General features: G+C 34.6%; 1 protein-coding gene across 3 annotated transcripts; it reads left to right on the forward strand.

The window, feature by feature from the left end:
- The first annotated feature begins 4559 nt into the window (after positions 1-4559).
- Positions 4560-16736, forward strand: LOC122611074 (transcription initiation factor TFIID subunit 2). 3 transcript variants are annotated; one of them, XM_043784034.1, is made up of 25 exons: positions 4560-4705; positions 5673-6006; positions 6428-6573; positions 6658-6724; positions 8155-8354; positions 8447-8600; positions 8685-8769; positions 8848-8939; positions 9082-9207; positions 9319-9372; positions 9536-9604; positions 10272-10369; positions 10472-10819; positions 10898-10988; positions 11484-11606; positions 11707-11763; positions 11925-12004; positions 12089-12131; positions 13132-13218; positions 13299-13388; positions 13499-13557; positions 13641-13731; positions 14099-14264; positions 14546-14729; positions 15252-16736. In XM_043784034.1, the coding sequence occupies exons 1-25, from the start codon at positions 4575-4577 to the stop codon at positions 16600-16602; spliced, it is 4326 nt and encodes a 1441-aa protein (XP_043639969.1). In that variant the 5' UTR covers positions 4560-4574; the 3' UTR covers positions 16603-16736. The 3 variants fall into 3 exon arrangements, with proteins under 3 accessions (XP_043639969.1, XP_043639967.1, XP_043639968.1); XM_043784032.1 differs by having other exon boundaries at positions 4571-4705; positions 10901-10988; XM_043784033.1 differs by having other exon boundaries at positions 4571-4705; positions 10928-10988.
- Positions 16737-20784: the final 4048 nt, after the last annotated feature.

A 20784-nucleotide genomic window follows, 5' to 3' on the forward strand; every position in this document is an offset into this window, starting at 1 on the left:
AAAGACGATGTTAATTAAAGTATACAAAATACAATAAAAATAATGATTACTATATTTTTTATACGAATTAATAAGCATGACGCACAAGATCTTTATTGGGGTGTATTGTTTTAATGTAGGGTATTTTTCATATTTTCTTCTCTGTAACTTTCAACAGTGGGTCTTTTTTTGAACAGTGAGTATAAATATGTATATGAATAAAGATCTTAGTTATTATATTATGCAAATTCAGTAAATAAATAAATAATAATGAAGTATTATTAGTATATAAACATCATTTTTATTAAAAATTCATAAAAGTTATAAGAAATTAGTGGGGAGCTACGATAATATTTGAGCTCCCACACCTTAAACTATAGTAAAACTAATCCTATGAAAAATATGAGTAAAAGCACGTGGCTCAATGTTTTGGATCATGAAGAACTTTCTGATCTTTTTAGTAAGGCCACAAGATATGGTTCATTTACTAATTATCCTATTATTATTATTATTATTATTATTATTATTATTATAGTTAAATGTTTTTAAAAAAAATTAATAAACTTATATATAGCTTAATTTCATAGAAAGAATTCTATAAAATTTAATCAGATTTCTGACCACAAAAACCTTTCATGCATCCATACTAGTTCTTAGACAAGTACTTGATTTAAGTAAATTTCTTTGGCCATTATTATGGTTAAATAAATAAAAGAAGAAAGAAAACACACGCTAACATTAATATGTGGATGGAAAACTGGAAATGTGGAATTTGAGAGCTAAGATGTGTGTGCCGACCATTCTTCCAATGAGTCTTTCCTTTGATTTCAAGCAACCTGCTAGCTATTTTGTCAAAACCTTTGACTTCTCCTTCTAATGTTCCATTCCTAATTTTGAATCTTTTACCGATCAATATATGTATAATCACACTTATTTATGCATGGGCATACATTATATATTGACACATTTCGCTATATAGTTTCGAAATTTCAATTCATGTATCTGGCTTATGATAACCACGTGGCTTAATATATACTTAGTCGTGTAGTGTCTTCATTGGAGATTTCATGCTCCAATTTTACTAAGTAAATATATATTTGAACTTTGAAGTTTTATAAAAAAAAAAAAAAAACAGTATAAGTAGATACTTCGATGGAGTCGATTAAATCATCTATATCCGAATTAAAAACTCGCCTCTCATGTTAACCTGATAATTCCTGAACATGAAAGATCTCATCAATTATTTTACCCATCTATGGATTACATTTTGTAGATAAGTTTACATGTGTCTTGATGCACTTTTAAAGTTGTGATACACTGATACTTTTAAGCTGTGAAGCTAAACTAACTTAATTGGAAATTCATCTTGCTCTATGTGGATTCGTGAGTTCGTGACACATCAAAGTGGAGTAACCACACACCTAGCAAAAGAACACAAAAAAAAAGTGTCGAATTAGCTTGACGCTATGGCTACGCGTTGCTATAATATTAGAGATATCAGTCATCGGGTAAGAATATTAATTGTTAGTTGCAATAAGAGTTGGTAAAGAGTCTTCCATGAACCCGGCCCGGACTACTCCAACATATACGGAAATATGTAAAACTTTATAGACCACCTTAAGGATGGGTTAGGTATTTGTCGGGCAAAGTGCACCTTTTTTCCCGTTTGTATGCACCATTAACCACCCACAAGTGTGTGACTGTGTGGGTAACGCATGTGCCCCCACCTCATGACCACATAGAATTTATAGGCCTGTTAAGCTAACCAAGGATAATTACAGATGTTATTATTCCTTTTTTTATTAGGTGTTGGTTTTATGTATAAGCGTATATTTCTAATTTTTTTTTAATATTCTTTTACATAAAGTATACTTAAAATGTTTTGAATATATAATTAACATAAAGTGATTTTGAAAATAAAATGCATTTGTCTTAAGAAATTGGATATGAATCCATCTTTTGAGAAATCAAAATGCAACCAAAACGATTTCCTCACAATAAAAATTCTCTGTGTTTAATATTTATTTTTCTGATCAAACTAAAGACATGATATCATTTCTTTATATTAAACATACCCTTTGTTACAATCAGTATACTACAACAAAAATGTTATTATATATATTGAATATATGAAAATAAAAATGAAACTGAATCAGCATACTACAACAAAAATGTTATTTCCTTATACTTAAACTGTGAACGAATATGTTAATTTGTTGACACTTAAAATTATGTAAAAAAAAAATATCACACTTAAAAGTATGAAAAAATTTAAAAAGTTTTACTTTTTTCACAGTTATAAATGTATAGACAACATGTTCACAATTAAAAGTGTGAAAGCTAATTTTGGTGTCACAAATTACTTCCACACTTGTAAGTGTGAACAATTATATATTTTTAAACACTTAAAAATGTGAACTTATTGTATATACATATATAAGTGTGAAAAGATTTCGACTCTTTAATTTTATTCACACTTTTAAATGTGAGTTCTTTTCACACATTTATAAGTGTAAACAAAATAAACAATTATTTTTACACTTTTTAAGTTTTCAAAAAAATGAGTGTTAACAAGCGACATATTTATTGGAGTAATATCAACTGAGATAATTTACTATAAGAAATTAAGTATATACAAGTAATATATAAAAAAACAAAAAAGCCAATGAAACAATTAAAAGAGGGAAAGTGATCCCTACAAATCTTATTTTTGTCATACACAACAAATATATGCATTACATGGTTGTACTATACGACTGTGTAATGCATACAGTGTTGTATTACGCTAAAAATTGTTGTATGGATCATTTCCCTTAAAAGAGTTACGAGAAAGCTCACTCATTCAAGAAGTTACTATCTCTATTTTTTCTAACGACGAGTTTAATGTAATTTGATAGCTCAAAAGTCCACAATGACATCTAGCAAGCACTATGCGAATCTTAATTCACACTTTCATGCTATACTCATTACCAACCTCAAGAACTCGGGGCTACTACAAGGAGAAACATCTACAAGATGGGGCTTGAACCCGAGACTTCATCCAAGTGAAACAACCCTGCACGGCTCCACCACTCGATCAAAAAACAGTTGGCAATCACTAATTCACTCAGAGCCGGCTCGATAGTATAAGTGGGCTAGGCACAAACCTAAGGCCCACCAATATGAGTGGGCAATCACTACTATACTCAGTTTTATATATTTAAATTAAATGAAGTTATAGTTAGGGCTTTTTTTTAATCATAAAACAACCACTTCTTTAATCTCATGTCATTATTCTTCATCTCTTCCTCTTTTTAATCTTTTGTAATCTCTTATTTCACAATTAAAGTGGATGGTTCTTATGCTTATCTTTGTATTTTTTATAATCACAATAGCAGGTAACAAATAAACAATAAAGGCAGCAATATACTTGGTTGAGTAATGAAAGGCAGTATTCAGACTAGTGGTACAAACGTTTTTAGTCTTTCACATGTATCTCCACCATAAGGCAGGTGCCTTTCTTTTGCTTTCTATGTTTACCGTAGTTTATCATGCCGTTAATTAGGGCACTAAAATTTATCCCGCTTGAGGCCCCCAAAAACGTTGAGCCGGCAGTGAATTCACTATATTTATTTTGCCTTTTACAATATAAAAGTTTTAAGCCAATTGTTTTAAATGAGGTCTTTTTTATGTATAATTTCAATATTTAGAATAACAAATCAAAGTATTCAGATAAAAAAGTTTGAAGTTTTAAAATTTGATTATTTGAACTTGAAATGAATATAAAAATTTAAAATGTATTACATTTGATACAGGAGTTAAAAAATTCCTTCTTGTCAACCGCTAAAAAAAGGGAGTTCTTATAACCCCATCTAAATAGTATATCCCTTCCTTGCTTATTAAAAAATTGAATTAACAATGTATGAAAGAATTTGCAGAACTAGATCAGATGTCGAGTCTCGCATAATTGGTCTAACTATTAAGTGGTTATAATTATGTATACTTAAAAGTATAAATCGACATACAACCTAGGTTAATTCCATCGTATAATGAGGAAGTCTTATATATACCATAAATAAGTAATAACAAGATTTTGAACATGAGCCATTATAAATATTTAGAAGAAAAAAAATCCTAAGGTTTGTCATCCCAAAGATTAAAATCAAGAGTTTAAGGCAAAAATCTAAAAATAGAAAAATAAAGGTACGATTTTTCCGGTCCGGTGGTTGAACACTTGAACCACCCCCAGCCCCAACTCCCTTAAACATGGGTTAAAAATAAACTAATGGGCCAGGCTCTACTCATGCTACAAATATTTTGGTAATCAAAACATCAGCCCACTTACGTGATACATTGCGGTCGTGCCCAGCCCAACTGCATCCACTTTCGCATCATACACCCTATCTCCACCGTCCGATCACACACAATATCAGATCAACGGTGACAATTCACCAATTAAATCTAGGGCTCAAACTCAAAACCCAAACCCAAACCCGATCCGATTCAAAAATCCCCACTCTCTCTCTCTATAAATCTCCCCCATTTTCCAGCGCTTCGTGTGTTTTTCTGCATCTATATATATATGCATATACATACACTGTATATGTAAAAATAAAATGGCGAAACCTAAAAAACAGAAAAACGAAGAACAGAAAAGCGATAATAATAACAATAATAATTCAGAAGCTGTGGTTAAACATCAGAAGCTCTGCCTTTCAATCGATATAGAAAAGCGTCGTATATACGGGTTAGAATTTATTTATTCATTTTAAGTTTTTTGAAATATAAAAAGGTGTTTATACATATAATTTGTATATATACGTGTGTATGTATGTATAGGTTTTGTGCCCTAATTATATTCAACTGTACGGAAGTTATTGTAGAGTATAGGTTATAAAACTGATGAAATTAGGATTAGGTTACAGTAATTAATTTGGTGATATAATGCTAAATGTTAGTTATTTAACTTGAATTCGAGAGCGGAAAGTATAGGAAAGCGGTGTTTTTGTATGCGTCTTTCTGCCGGAGCTCAGAGAGATGTATTACGGGAGGGAGAGTGTTTGAATTAGATGTATACGACCTAACCTAGGTATTAACGGGATCGATTATGAACCCCTGGCTACCTCTAAGATGTTTACTTAGCGATGTTTGAACTGATCACCAATCGGATGTTGGAACTGGTGTGGCAGAATATGATGTTTGAACACTAGGAAGGTCGTAGTTGAGTTTGCGCAAGGGATTATATATTATATGATATCTCCCTCTATGTATATATTTTGTTTGAAGAGCAAGTTTACTCTACTCAACCATGCCAAATAATTTTAAGCTACCCTATGTGAGGGATTGAACTCTATACTTTAGAGTCTACCCCAAGAAGAGAGAGCTACTATCAAGGTTAAAAATGTTGAGGGGGTATCTTATGGTCAGGGCATTTAGATTTTCAATGAAATGTGCAATTTTTTGGAATAGGAAGTTACGACTATTAATATATGGTGTAGCGAGAGCAGGACTAGCTGCTTAAAACTGTGATATGCTGCATTAAATAAATTTGAATGACTGTATATTCCTTTGTAAATCTTGTTTTTTGATTGCCAGATGTACAATGGTTGAAATTGTAATGTAAGTGACTCAGCAGGAGCAAAACTTGCTCTCAGAAGTGTAATGTTGAATTTCATCTAGTAATATATGATTTTTATGTGTTTATGTTTGGTCAGGTATACTGAGCTCGAAGTAGTTGTACCAGAGAATGGTATTGTAGGATTACATGCTGATAATTTGATGATCGAGAATGTCATGGTGGATGGAGAGCCAGCAAGGTTTGAAATATTCCCACACTACCACGAAACGGATAGGGACAGATGGTGCTCTCTTTCTTCAGCTAACTCTGCTGCTGATGCTGCGGGTTTAGTTTATTTTACAAATCTTGAAAGAGAACCGGTGCCTAATTTGTTGATAATGTGTTCGAATGAGATTCAGAAACCAGTGGCAGAGCTGCCAGATCAGACGGTGCAAGAAAATGGGACACAAACAGCGAATGAACCCAAGCAGGTTATTCAAATTGATTTTGTTATGTGGGTTGGAATGCATTAGAAGTGTAGAAATGATGCCTGGGTTCTGTTCATTATGAAGAAACCTTGGGCTTTTGGTTTTAGGTTGCTATATTAATATGTATATGTTACCACTTGTTATCACATTTTGATGTTAAAAACATTGTACCATGTTAAAAGTTGTGTACCAGAATTTGCTTAATGTTCTAGCATCCAAAGTTCCAAGTGCCATATTCTTGGTAACTAGTGTCCATAAGCTTAAGAATTTTACAGTTGCATACATGTCATGTATATACTTGAACACGTGTAAAAAAATCGACATACCATTTTTATCCTTTTGCAGTATATGATTTGTATAGTCTTAGATTATGTTGTTGTTTATCTATATTAATTTGTTCTCATGTGGGTTATGCTGGCTGCAGAATGTGAAAATGATCCATATTGACTACTGGGTGGAGAAGATAGAAACAGGAATACATATTGATAGAGATGTTATGCACACAAATAACCAGATAAGACGTGCTCGTTGTTGGTTTCCTTGCATGGATGATAATTCACAGCGTTGTTGGTAAGAGAGTAATGTTTTTGATTTGATTCTTTCACATATTGCTTTACCATATTCTTTAGACTTTGATGTTTATCTACAATTCAGCTTTGACTTGGAGTTCACGGTGGCTAGCAACCTTGTTGCCGCTAGCACTGGCACCTTGATGTATCAGGTGAGAAAAAGTAGTTCAATGTAGAAAACTAGACCAATGGTAACCAAACAGTATTTTCCTCTTACATGTTCATGTGAAGTAGTTTATCTGATTGTTCTAAATGAAATATGAAACATCTTTATAGTCTCCTGTATCTGAATAGGACTCTTATGATATTGTCATGTGCCGGATGTAATAAAAAGGACCACGATTGACTAATGGTTTTGTTCTCACCTGTCCATGGATATTATTGTGGTATCCGTGTTGACCATATCTTATTACCTCTTCTCCATGTATAATTTTGTGTGCACGCTGGCACATGGACTTGTGTTGTAATTCGCTTTTTGAAAGTTGTGGATTTTAGTTGTTCTTAATTTGTTGTTTGGATATTTCAGTTCATGTTCAAGACATATACCAATATATTAAAACAGGATTGAAACTCTTTTTGATGGACACTTGGCTTATTCTTTGAACGACATGTGCCCCTTTTAAATTTTAATTTTGAGTTTCCTTAGAATTATCAAATACTAATATTAATAGTTAAAATATAATTTTATGTAAGTACGTATCTTTAACTAAAATAATTCTATATATTACCATATGTAGGAAGTTATGATAATAATAATATGGTATATATCTTATGTCGATAATAAGTTGTATTTATACGTAACTTATGTTTTCTTCTTGGCATTTTATTGCCTTGCAAATATATTCAATTATTAGTTACCTGAACGTCTTATAGAAATTCTAAAAAACATATCGTATCCAACATATTCCCAAATTTTCAATAAGATAAAAAACTAATTGATTTAGGATGAGCTGTGTTACAAAAAAGCAAGTTTTAAATTTTCAACAGTTTTGACACCATAATTTTATCATGTTTAATGTTCTCTAATATCTTATTATGTATGTATAATGATTTTTTGCTTTTAAATTGTAATCATTCCGTACATCGTATGGGTATTAGGACTAGTATTTAATATACCGAAATTTCATGGGTAATATACATTTTCTTATGCTATAAAAAGGATCAATGACCTAAAAATGGAAACCATTGAAATGCTTACAAGCATACCAAAAGAACATACATTATTCTACTTGGTATCCTTAGTATAGTAAGTACAACATGGGACTATTTTCCATATGAAGACATGCCAATTGCCATTACAAATTTTTTTAGATCGCATAGAACAAATACTAGACAACATCTAGTGATCAGCGTGACTAAGAATTCTACATTATTACTCATCATCATTATTGCCACTTGTTTAAAATACTTCTGATATTGAATTATTGATTCATCATATAGAATTCAAAGAGACGTAACATACGTACACATATAACTATTCAGTGTGTGTAACACAAGAAAATAGAGACGAATGCATGCAGTACATTAGGTAACTGACCTTTTTTGTCCATTTGGTGTGTCATACCTTTGTTACTTCCTGCAGGTTTTGACCAATGATGTTCCTCCACGTAAAACATACGTCTATAAATTGAGTGTACCTGTTGCGGCTCAGTGGATATCTCTGGCTGTTGCTTCATTTGAAATCGTTCCTGATCGTTATAAAAATCTTGTAACACACATGTGTTTACCAGCTGACTTACAAAAGCTTGGAAACACTGTGGGATTTCTCCATACCGCATATAGGTTTGCTTGTTGCTAACTTTGTAGCATAAGATTTAACTCAATTTAATTTTCTTGTCTCATGTTTTGTGTTTTTATGTTCACTTATGTAACAGCCATTATGAGCATTATCTTTCCTCCGAATTTCCATTTGGGTCATACACACAAGTTTTTATTGATCCAGAAATGGCAGTATCTTCTTTAAGCCTGGGTGCATCAATGAATATCTTTAGCTCACAAATCCTCTTTGACAAGAAGATTATTAATCAAGTAATTATTTATAGCTGAACGAGTAATATAGTTTAGTTATATACTTTTAAGTATATCTTCATTTTTTAATCATCATTTATGCAGACGATAGATACAAGAGTAAAACTTGCGTATGGTCTTGCAAGGCAATGGTTTGGAGTGTATATCACTGCAGAGACACCAAATGATGGTAACACATTTCTGCTTTTGTGTATTCATAGCGTGAAGTAATGCAAATATGCAATTGTCATCTAGTTTCTTTTTCCAGAGTGGTTATTGGAGGGACTCGCTGGGTTCTTGACAGACTCATTCATTAAGCAATTTCTTGGAAACAATGAAGCACGCTACAGGCGTTACAAGGCATGGTTTCTTCTCTGTTGGCTTTGAGATCTATATTGCTTTTTGTATTTTGAATATATGATTCAGAAACGTCTTGCTGAAGTGTTGCGGCTTTGAATGTTATATGTGTTAATTTGATGCTTACTTTGTATCTTGAATGAAGGCAAATTGTGCTGTCTGCAAAGCAGATGATAGTGCTGCAACTGCCTTGAGTTCATCTGATGCTTCCAAGGCTCTGTATGGAACACAGAGCATTGGTTTTTATGGGAAAATCCGGTCTTGTAAATCTGTAAGCTAGTGTTCTGTTATTCTTTTTTGTATAGTTTTAGTAGATTACATCCAAAACCTCTTTTTTTGTTCGAATATATTCTTACTCTTGATTGCTGCTTCCTCGTTGCAGGTGGCAGTTCTGCAAATGTTGGAAAAGCAGATGGGCCCTGAGTCATTTTGTAAAGTAAGATGATAAATTTAAACATCATTGATTAATGTAAAGATATTATAGTGATCAAAAGTATATACACTGAATTGCCTTTGATGCCATGATACCATCCACTTCTAGTTTTCTCTCTCATTTTGCTTATTAAATTTCTCTGGTTGCTTTTCCCCCTACTTTCCAGGTTTTAAAGAATCTGGTCGCACCTCCTAAAGATGCAACTCGCCCTTTGAGGACTCTTAGCACAAGAGAGGTGTGTAATCGCGTATATCATGAAACTCTCTGCTACTCGTTCTTGTCTAGTTGATGAAAGTAATTGCTTAAACGTGTAATAGGTATACAATGAGGGATAACCTTTTTTCAGGTCAGGTAGCGATAATGCCTAGTTAATGGTCTTGTATCAAATTACTTGACACACACATTTATATCTCTAGATTCTTCTTAACTATGCTGTCAGCAATCAATGTCTACATCAAATCACAGATACTGCAGATTTTTGTTTGTACATGGTATTATGTATATGCGATATGCTGGAATTGGATCTATTCCTTACTTTAGCTGAGGTGTCTAAATCAGAGTTGGCATATTAATTATGAATAGGTCGATGTTTGGTTTTGTTATATCTCAATAGGTTAAACGAGCCAAATCAGAGAATCTAGCTAAAAGCCTTATGTTTTTAAAGTTATAACTGCAATAATATTGGTTTTGTAATGATAATCAGCACTTTAACTACTTATAAATACTCAAATAGATCAAAAGTATTTGCGGGTCAATCCAACTAGGACAGGTCCGTTTCATTTAGACCCTTACTAAAAAAAATAACCTGCTTCAGTCTAAACCCGTTTTGACTTGTCATCTTGCTACCCCTACTGTCTTATCGTTAAAGGTTCACTTACTCAAGCTGAAATTTTGAAATGCAGTTTCGCCACTTGGCTAATGAAGTTGGAAATCTTGAGAGTCCATTTCTTAGAGAGTTTTTTTCTCGTTGGGTGGGTTCTAGCGGTTGCCCTGTCCTGAAGTATGAGTTAATAAACTGGAAGCACGCTTCTCTGTTTTTTTATTATATATACCACCTTTATGCTTATGATCTAATATGTTCTCTTCATTTGGTCATTTCAAGGATGGGATTTTCATATAACAAACGGAAAAACCTAGTCGAATTAGCAGCACTGCGGGGATGTACAGCCACACCAGATTCAAATTCCTCAATTTCCAATGCTAAACCGGATTTTGTAAAGCGGGAAATAGACGTCGGCTGGCCTGGAGTGATGAGTATACGGGTTCATGAACTTGATGGAATGTATGACCATCCCGTTTTACCAATGGCGGGAGAAACATGGCAGCTGCTAGAAATACAATGCCATTCAAAACTTGCAGCTAAACGATTCCAAAAGCCAAAGAAAGGGTCGAAGCATGACGGGTCTGATGATAATGTAGACACAATCACGTTTGTAGATATGCGTTCCAGGTATGTAATTATTGCATTTAGTTTAAGTAAGGTATATATTACTTTTTATGTGCTTAGTTTCATGTGATGATTTATTAGCAGCATTGACTCCCCCCTGCAATGGCTCAGGGCAGACCCTGAAATGGAGTATCTTGCTGAGATTCATTTTAACCAACCTGTACAGATGTGGGTAAGTTCTCGTATCTGATTGTCCGTTAACGAGTACTAACTGGTTAAAGGTTGCCATTTTGCAACATCTATCTTTGAAAGGTTTGATTCTGGGTATGTTTAGTCTTAATGGGGCAAATGGTAAAACAACCGAAGTTCGGTAAAGATGGAAAGTTTAATATGTATTTTAATGCAAAAGGCCTCCTAAATCATTTTGTTATGAATCAAGTTGTTGAATTATAATTTTCTATATGAAGTATTGAAATTGTTTTTGGGCCATTTGATATATGCTTAGTTGATTCGAGTTTCTAAATACTGTGTTAATGATGATTACATGAACTCCAAAAGAACTCTCTTTTTTATACTTACTACCAAATTGTAACCGAATTGTTTTCTATTGGAAAAAAAATGAGGATAAGTTCTGATACAAACATTTATATCATAGATATGCCCTTGCCCCCTTTCCCCCCCATTCCTTTTTTAAACGAACTATTGATAAATATAAATGTACTATCAGATAAATCAATTGGAGAGGGATAAGGATGTTATTGCCCAAGCACAAGCAATCTCAGCACTAGAGTTGTTTCCTCGACTTCTCTCTATCGTCAATGCTTTAAGCAGTCTTCTTTGTGATTCTCAGGTACTCTCTCGCTCTTGCTACCATATATTCTTATACCTGTTTAGTCATGCTTTTAGTTTATTATAGAGAATTTAATGGTGACCTATTTGCCTTGTCAAAGGCATTTTGGAGGGTTCGTATTGAGGCGGCTTTTGCCTTGGCTAGCACAGCATGCGAGGTAAAAACATCCTTCTATCATTTTTTATGGAACATGTTTGTCACTTCAGCTTTTCCAAAAAAAGTTTTGTAAGCTGATTCATTAGAATTTTACTGTTCTCTGACTTCTCTCGAGATCACTGTACTGGTCATTGATGCCCATCGTTCAATTTATTTGTGTAGGAAACTGATTGGGCTGGTTTACTGCATCTAATTAAATTTTATAAAAGTCGTAGATACGATGACAAGATTGGACTCCCAAAGTAAGTGTTTGGGTTCTTTCTTTTTATAGATATTGAATGAGACCATGGTGTAGTATGCTCACATACTTCACTTTTCATTCTCAGGCCGAATAACTTTCATGATTTTGCAGAGTATTTTGTACTTGAGGTAATGTAATGAGGTAGGATTTGCATTGTTAATGATGTCCAATGGGGACATATTGCAGTAAAATGTTTTGTTCATCTTTATTGGATCTTTAGGAGTTGCTATCCCCATCCCCTATTTGAAGATAATAGCATGACTTTCATAGTTACATGAAGACTATCTTTAACCCACCACATTGAAACTTCAGTTTATTGGTGCCACGTACTCACCACACTAAACCACTTTTACCATTAACCACCCACACTGAAATCTAAGTTTATTGGTGCCACATCATCATATATATTAAAATCAAAATTGACATTATACTAACTTAAAAGAAACACATTATATTAAATTGAAATACACTTAAATTTAAAATTTTGTTTATAGTAACAAGAAATTTAATGCAAGATAGTAAGTATTATAAACTTTCCCAAATTAATATTATAATTTTGTTAATATAATAATAGCTTAGGTGCTGATTTGAGAATTGTTTTTAATATATATTATTTAAATAAGCAAAAGTGATTCTCCTTCACTTTTTTCACTGCAAGTGTCTTCTACATGTCTTACCTGCAACTATTTTAATTTTTTTCATTTTCATTCATTCCCAGCCAAATCATAAATTCAATTCGCCCAAACAACCAACACGGTAGCCACCACTTTACGCAGGTGTTCTTAAAGTGCTGCTCCGAATCTCGGTGTATTGGAGTGAAATAGTGAATATGCCGGCCATACTTAGAGCGTTAGAGACATTCTTAATAAAAATTCCTAAGATGTTAATTAAAATTTATAATTGTTTTGTACAGACATAGTATTTTTATTACATGTTATTATGTTAGAAATGAGCATTTGAATCCAACAAAATAACTGGTTAATGTTGGGTTTTAGGTTTCAATACTTATAAGTCACTTTATATGTGCTTGATTTACCTTTTTAAGAACTCATTGAGTTTTCCAGGCTATAAAAAGGTAAAGTTGGATATAATAAGAGCATTTTTATGTACTTTTTGGTGTTTTCACAGGCTATTCCACATGCTGTTGCTCTGGTTAGAACAGCAGATAAGAAGAGCCCTAGGGAAGCCGTTGAGTTCATTTTACAACTTTTAAAGGTGGATGTATTCCACTTCTCCCAATATACACTGATTTCACCATTTGCAGCTACATTTCTGACCGTTGTTTTATTTTGCAGTACAATGAAAACAATGGAAATCGATACTCTGATGTTTTTTGGCTTGCTGCCTTAGTCCAGTCAGTTGGTGAACTTGAATTTGGCCAACAGGTTTGTGAGCATCTCTTGAATTCATATATGAGCCTTATCATGCTTGATGGTTCAAGTTTTCATATTTATTTTATTATTGTTCATGGTTGCTTTTATCAAAATACTGGCAGAGCATTTCTTTTCTATCATCTCTTGTGAAACACATTGACCGGCTATTGCAGTTTGACAGGTGCACGATTACTCTCATTTTGGTTATAGTAACTTAACGTGTCATTTATTTTTGACCCATTTCAACCTTGTGAATTCTATCAGGTTAATGCCAAGCTACAATGGAATCCTGACAGTTAGCTGTATCCGAACATTGACACAAATTGCTTTAAAGCTTTCAGAATTCATTCCTTTGGTAATTTTTTTTTCTTGTACTGAATTATTAATATATAAGTTTATGTTTTACTTCTAATGAGTCAAAAGGCTAAGTTTATAAAAAACTTAGATGGGTTTACTCAGATGAAAGTTGCTTGAAGTTTATTTTTTAATGTATAAAATTTCCTTAATGACTATAAACATATTTTTTAGTCATAATAATATTATAAATTTTTAAGTAACTCAACGCACTAATAATTTCTGGGAAGTATCGAATTATTTGGCAAGAGGTTGTTTTTCCACCTCGGGCCTGATTCATACCAATAATTATTCCTTTTACCCACAACCGAGCCAGACCATCATTCCAAGTCTACTTTGTTCATTTATATATGATATTTTTTTCTCAGGATTGCATAATTGATCTGATCAAACCCTTCTGCTCTTCTAAGTTACAATGGCAAGTGCGAATTGAAGCCTTCCGGTCGCTACTTGATCTTGAATATCATTGCAAAGGGATTGATGCAGTCTTAATTTTGTTTATTAAATATCTGGAGGAGGAAACTTCATTCAGAGGTTTGGAATGAAATAAGTTAATGATGTGTTTGGTCTTAGGGAATGGGAATGAAGTAATTACTTTCAATCCCATTGAAAGTGTTTGGTTTAATGATTTGGAATTATAAAACTCATATCAAACCTGTCAATCTAATTAACTTTCAAACCCAACGGTGGTGAGTTTCAAAACCGCTTCCGCTCCCACTGAAAAACCAAGTTCACAGTGATTCCAAATATAAACCAAATACCCTCTTAAGTTAAATTCTTATGCTTATGAGGTGGCATTTTAATTGATTTAACAGGGCAAGTGAAGTTGGGGGTGCATGCTATGCGATTATGTCAAATAAGTGGTGATTCTGATGATGACCATGGTGTGGTGCGCGAAACTCTCGTGGCATTACTTCGCCTGCTCGAGAGCCCAGCAGCATTTAATAATGTTACACTTCGGCATTATTTGTTCAGCATATTACAAGTACTGGCAGGAAGGTAATACCATCCTGATTTATAACATTGTTAGAGTTTCTTGAAGATTAATTTATTTATAGCTTGGTAGTTTCCACCCATTTACATGTACAGGTCGAGTAGGGATATGTATTCATCTTTGATGGATCAGTCGGGTGAGGTATAAACTTAAATGGGCCAAAGCGGGATTTCAATTGAGATACCCAAAGGAATTAATTGGTTCTTATCTATGATTAATGCAGCCTCAAATGCAGTTATCTAAAGTGTTTTAATAATGCACATAACCTCTTAAATTTACTCGCTCGTTTTAAAACATTTGGATTATAATCAAGTAATATAACTTTCCTAGTCATGTTTACACACTTAATTGTCCTTTCATAAAATAACATATAAACATTTGACTGTCATTTGGCTCAATCTAGCCCATACTGATCTGTTTCGACCCAGATTAAAGAATCATTTGTCTGGACCTGTTACCTAACTTGCCTGACTTGTCAATGTTGTAACCTATACTCTTTTTAGTGATTTATTACTTATGTGTTCCAGACCTCCAACACTTTGTGGAGTTCGGAGAGATGAAACAATGGTCAAAAGCCACACAGAGTATTGCAATAAACTTAGAAGCTTTTTTGTTGACATTGTTAACCAGTCTAAACCTTCAGAACCTTCTTTTGATACTCTTATGCATGATGGTTTGGTCCTCGGGCCAAACGTGGAGCCAAATATGGTTTCTGTTACTGATAATGAAAGAATCCAGTCAGAGGAGTTGACCTTGGGTGTACCTGATGCACCAAAAGAAGACAATGATTCTGACTCTCGTGAACAAAGACAACCAGATATGGTCATTCTTGATTCTTCAGTAGCTAATAAAGAACCAGATATGGTTATTCTTGATTCTTCAGCAGCTCCGAAAGAACCAGATATGGTCATTCTTGACACTTTAGTAGCTCCTAAGGAACCAGATGTGGTCATTCTTGATTCTTTAGCAACTCTTAAAGAACCAGATACAGTTTCAAATAGTCAAGAACGAAAAAAAACTGTTCTAAAAATTAAAGTGAAGCAATCTTCTGCATCAAGTAGAGCCGAAGAAGCTGATAATGCTGTATTCGAGAGATCTCAAGGTGCCCATAATGGTATTGATCATGGAACGAGTAGTTCTGTGTCCATGGATGCACTACCACACAGAAATTTTGCTGAACCTACAAATGTCAGTAATCAAAACCTTGATGATGTTAACTCGTGCCATGATCTTGGGTCACGTGTGACTGCCAGTATTGGCAGTGTTAAACATGATGATGGTGATGGTAAAGCACTTTTGAAAGAGCTTCAGTGTACTGCCGATTCAAGCAAGGTTCAATTTAATGATATGGACATTCTGAATCATAACAAGCTCATTAGTCTTCATACCCTTAATGAAGTTAAAGACGTGCTGAAAATCAAGTTGAAACATTCTTCTGTAACCAGTAAAGCCGACGAAGCTAATAATGCTGTTTTTGAGAGGTCTCAAGGTGCCCATAACAGTGATCATGGAATTGATAATGTGTCATTGGTTAGGCATCCGGAAAAACATGTTTCAGGAAGTAAAGAGAAGAAGGACAAGAAAAAGAAGGATAAGGAAAAGAAACGCAAAAAGAAAGATAAAGATGATCCAGAGTACTTGGAGCGTAAACGGTTGAAGAAAGAAAAGAAGCGAAAGGAAAAGGAAGTGGCAAAGCATATGGACACATCTTCAATAGCTGCAAAACATCAAGAAAGAACCGTAGCTATCAAAGATGAGGTGCCGGTAGTTCAAGTGACAAGTGTCCCCAAGCCAGTAGATAATGTGACGAAGAGGCCCGAAGTTACAACTAATAAGCTTAAAATTAAAATTAAAACCCGAACTTTGACTGGACCGTAAGTTGTAGATGTATTCATTTAGTATTCAGGTATTTTTTTTGTAGGATTGTATACCATGTATCAACACAAAAGAGGTAAAGATAACAGAAAGTAAAGAATGGGATGTGAAAAGTCTCATGTTTCTCTTCTATTTTATTCTTTGTTTTTTGGCCTTAATGCAATGCACATGTGTATTTAGTTAGTGAAATTGTTATACGGCTCGTTTGTAAATGTCGATGAATTGAACAAAGATGTTCGTTTTGGGTTGCTAATGATTAGTTGAATCCCATGTAGAGTTTGCTGCTTACTTCATTACGGCTTTCGTTAATATGTAGGGATCATGGTGAACGGGCAAGATCATGTCTTTCACATTGCCCGACTGAAACTTGGTCTATATGCTAAAAAGAAAAATATAAAAATAGTTTTAATGCATTTTTTATAATGGTTCATTTTATTTTGCACCTTGAATGCAAACTTTTATGTTGAATTAAGGTGTAAAAAGATATATATATCAGATATGCCTCAACACCAAAATATATCATTCACTCTTGTCACATAAGTTGACCATAGACTTGCCAAACCATTTTCTTTACTTAATGCGCAACTAAACACCTTAACAAACCCCTATCCGGTTTTGAAAAATATGAGTTTTTATTACTGTATAATTTTTACTGTATCAATTAATTCTTGGTAAATCTTGTTTGGTTTCTCAATCTTTTCACAGACCAGTCTAACAGTCTTAAATCTTACAAAATGAGTTGTTGAGGTATTACTATCATACAATAAAACCACTCTAAATTTATCACTACTCAACTCATATAGAATTAATGGAAAAATGAAATGAATGTAGTCAAATCCAATCAACTGAAATGACATATATATTTGGTGTGCTCCATGTTGCCCGTACGTACATACAACAATAAAAGAACGATACGATCAAGTAACCTTTCTATGCCCCACTTGCACCCATCCTATCGTACATTACCTAACCTCTTTTCCAATTGGAATCCTAATTAACTATGTCGAAGGGTATTTTTGCTCCTTCTTGGGATGATGCAGTTGGCTCGAGTCAACTCGACCAGACGTGCTAATGGATGATGCAATAGTTTAGATCATACCGGACCAGAATCCGGTACTTCTAAGGCGGATGCTTGATGGATCAGAGATAAACCGAATATGATGGAACAACACACAACAATGAGAGGACCGAAAGAGAGACCTCCTTCGGGTGGCGATTCCCTATTGGTAACTCACAAACCTCGTATGTAGGAGGAATGGTACACCACGGTTCATTTGGACTGAACCTCCGATGAGAGAGATAATCATAGTTTAGATAGAGAGGGGGAGAGAGTAGTAAGTGTGGTGTGTGTAATGTTGGAATGATAATCTGAGGGCACCTATTTATAGTGCCCACTTTGGGTAATAGGATGCTTCGCTTTGGGAGTGCTTCATCACCCGCGTATTAGACTTTCCCTTGTCTTATGCATCATTGTATTTATTGGACAATAGTGAGTCCCTTCTTAGCTGTTTCTTGAGGATTGGTTCAACTTACTCGTTGGTTCATTTTGATCATTGGTTCATCATACTTGCTGGTCCATCTGACTTGTCGATCCGTCATACTTGTTGGTGCATCATACTTGCTGGTGCATCATACTTGTTGATTCATCATGCTCACTGGTCCATCTTAAGTGTTGGTCCGTTCTGCATTCTGCTTCATCTTGCTGCTTCATCTTGTTTGTTGGTCCATCTTACTTACCAAGATGAGTTTATCTATGTTAGAGGACCAGTTTAGTCTATATACCAACATGTCCCCCAGTTTAGTATTATGTGGTTATCACATGATACTAAACTCTAATCTTATATATATTTTTTTGTTTGTTCTTTCCCTCAAGTGCTTCGGATGTTTGTTCCATCCCGCTTTGCACTTCTTTCGAGATACATTAATGATATCATCCGAGTGCTTCGGATGTTTGCTTCATCCCGCTCCACACTGCTATGGAAATAATAATAATATTTTTCAAATGCTTCTCATGCTTACTCCATGCCATTCTACATCACTATGGAGATATATTAATGATATTATTTACGTTTTTTAGATATTTGCTTCATCCCGCTCCCTTCCTATCATAGTTACTACATTTAGTTTTTGCTTCACATTTGCCATATACTGGTATGAGATCATTGCCTTTTCCTTTGGATGAGACGTCAAGGGTCAAGACTCTTGGAATTTTCCAATCACACTTTACGTTCCTTTTTACCACCACTATACCCTTTTCAAAACACAAGTTTCACATGTATTTTTTGTCCATGGGTTCGTCTTAGGTATGATGCATCGGCTAGATTGGTTGCATCAGCTGGATTAGTTGGATCGACTGGATCAAGTGGATTGGCATGATCGATTGAATTGGTTAGATCAGTTGGGTTTGCTGTATCAGAGGGATCAGCTGCATCGGATGGATCGGATGCATCAGCTGGATCGAACGCACATCTGGATCCACTGCGACACCCTTCGCAACTTTTACAGCAAGTATGGTATTGATCTGTCTTACCATCCTATCGTGTCCAGTTGATGTTACTATCTTACTATGTCCTTGAAGTAAGATGGGCGTGTACACTTGTTCGTTTGAGTGGGTCGTTGCTCATATACCTTTGACTTAATTCTTCTTTTTCGTTAATGAAAAATTTCATTTACATATTATCCAAGTTGTTCCACTTGGTGTGATGAAAGTTATCAATTTTGAAGTAGTGTGTGGTTCCCTCGGTGATTCAGCCACTATTCCGTTGTTTTGGAACTTTTATAAGCTGGGAGGAGTTGGCCAATGGTATTCAATTGAAAACAACGAACACTTTAAACCATCTTGGAGAAATAGGGTTGTATTTCAAGTGCAACTGTTATAATGGACTAGGAAGATCGGTTATTGATGCTTGTATTGCTCGTATTGCCATGGAGTGAAGGTCCGCAACGGAGACGATCAACCCCATGCCGAAGGGGGGTACTTATGATGTTCCTTTCTTCGAATTGGTGCAGCGGCCGATGATGCTCTTCCTTACGTCGAGACCTTTCTTCCTCCATCTTTTGAGTTTGCTTCGTTTTGTCCTCCTTGTTGTCTTGATTCATAAGAAATTCGTATCAACTAAGATACTTAGACATAAATGACTTGCTTCAACTAATGGGTCTCTTTCGGGTCCTCTCCTCCCCCCAAGAAGAATAAACGTGTGAAATCTTCTTTTACAATCGTTAGACTCCCCGATGGGAAGCTTGTTGTGAGAGATGATGATGATTGCCACTTCTCCAGCGAGGATATGCCTTTTGAGATTGTCTAAGCATTCTTATGACGCAAAAGTGGTTCACAATGTTCCTCTACATTGGATCGCCCTACTGATACAATTTCGTCCAAAGTTATAACGGTACTACCAATCATTCTCGTGGTGAGATTTTTGTTGTGGGAAGTGAAAAAAAATGACAATGAGGATGATGAGTTACAATGACCATGTTTTCAAGTATGTGGATATCTCCCGTCATAATGATTGTGAATGTGATTCAATTATAGTTGCTGCTTAAGAGGATAAGTTGGACTATATTGTGGATGATGGTGGTTCAAACCATGAAATACAGTAATGATGAAAGCTTTGACGATCCAAAGGTTAAGGGTCAAGGACAAAAAAAATTTATAAATGAAGAGAGCACCAAATCGGAGCAGATGCTTGACGTTTCTTTTTTTTTTTCAAATGAGAGGTCCAGCGTAGTTGTGATAAGAGTTTTGATGATCTAAATGTGAAGGATCGGGGAGAAAGTACTTTTGTAATTGAAAAAAGCACTGAATCGGAGCAGATACATGAGATTGATTCTTCCATTCCAAAGGAGTGGTACAACCCGTGGTGGTGCGTTCTATCTGAATCTGTGGATCCCAATTTATGTAAGGATGTTGCAGATCGTATTGCCACCCCAACTGAAGTAAGTCGTTTGCCGCATACCACGAACGTTGATATTCTGGATAAGATAAATGTTCTCTTGGACTGACTAAATGTTATTGTTCCAGCTATGAGACGACGTTGGGAGTCTTTTATTAAGTCTCTTATAAATGCAAATGTAAGCAAGTTCGTGCCCGTCGGTTTTGTGTTAAGGTTTTGGATTAAGAAAGAGAATAAAAGATTTAGAGAAACAAGTTGCTTGTTCATGTGATGATTAGATGGAAGAGCATGA

Source organism: Erigeron canadensis, chromosome 8, assembly GCF_010389155.1.
Source record: "Erigeron canadensis isolate Cc75 chromosome 8, C_canadensis_v1, whole genome shotgun sequence".
Classification (NCBI taxonomy): Eukaryota; Viridiplantae; Streptophyta; class Magnoliopsida; order Asterales; family Asteraceae; genus Erigeron; species Erigeron canadensis.

Bases quoted from the DNA above. Each gene is read 5' to 3' on its own strand.
- LOC122611074 (XM_043784034.1), top strand. From the start codon at position 4,575: ATGGCGAAACCTAAAAAACAGAAAAACGAAGAACAGAAAAGCGATAAT. The intron at 6,725-8,154 runs GTGAGAAAAAGT...TACTTCCTGCAG, and splicing joins CTGGCACCTTGATGTATCAG to GTTTTGACCAATGATGTTCC. The intron at 10,989-11,483 runs GTAAGTTCTCGT...ATGTACTATCAG, and splicing joins ACCAACCTGTACAGATGTGG to ATAAATCAATTGGAGAGGGA.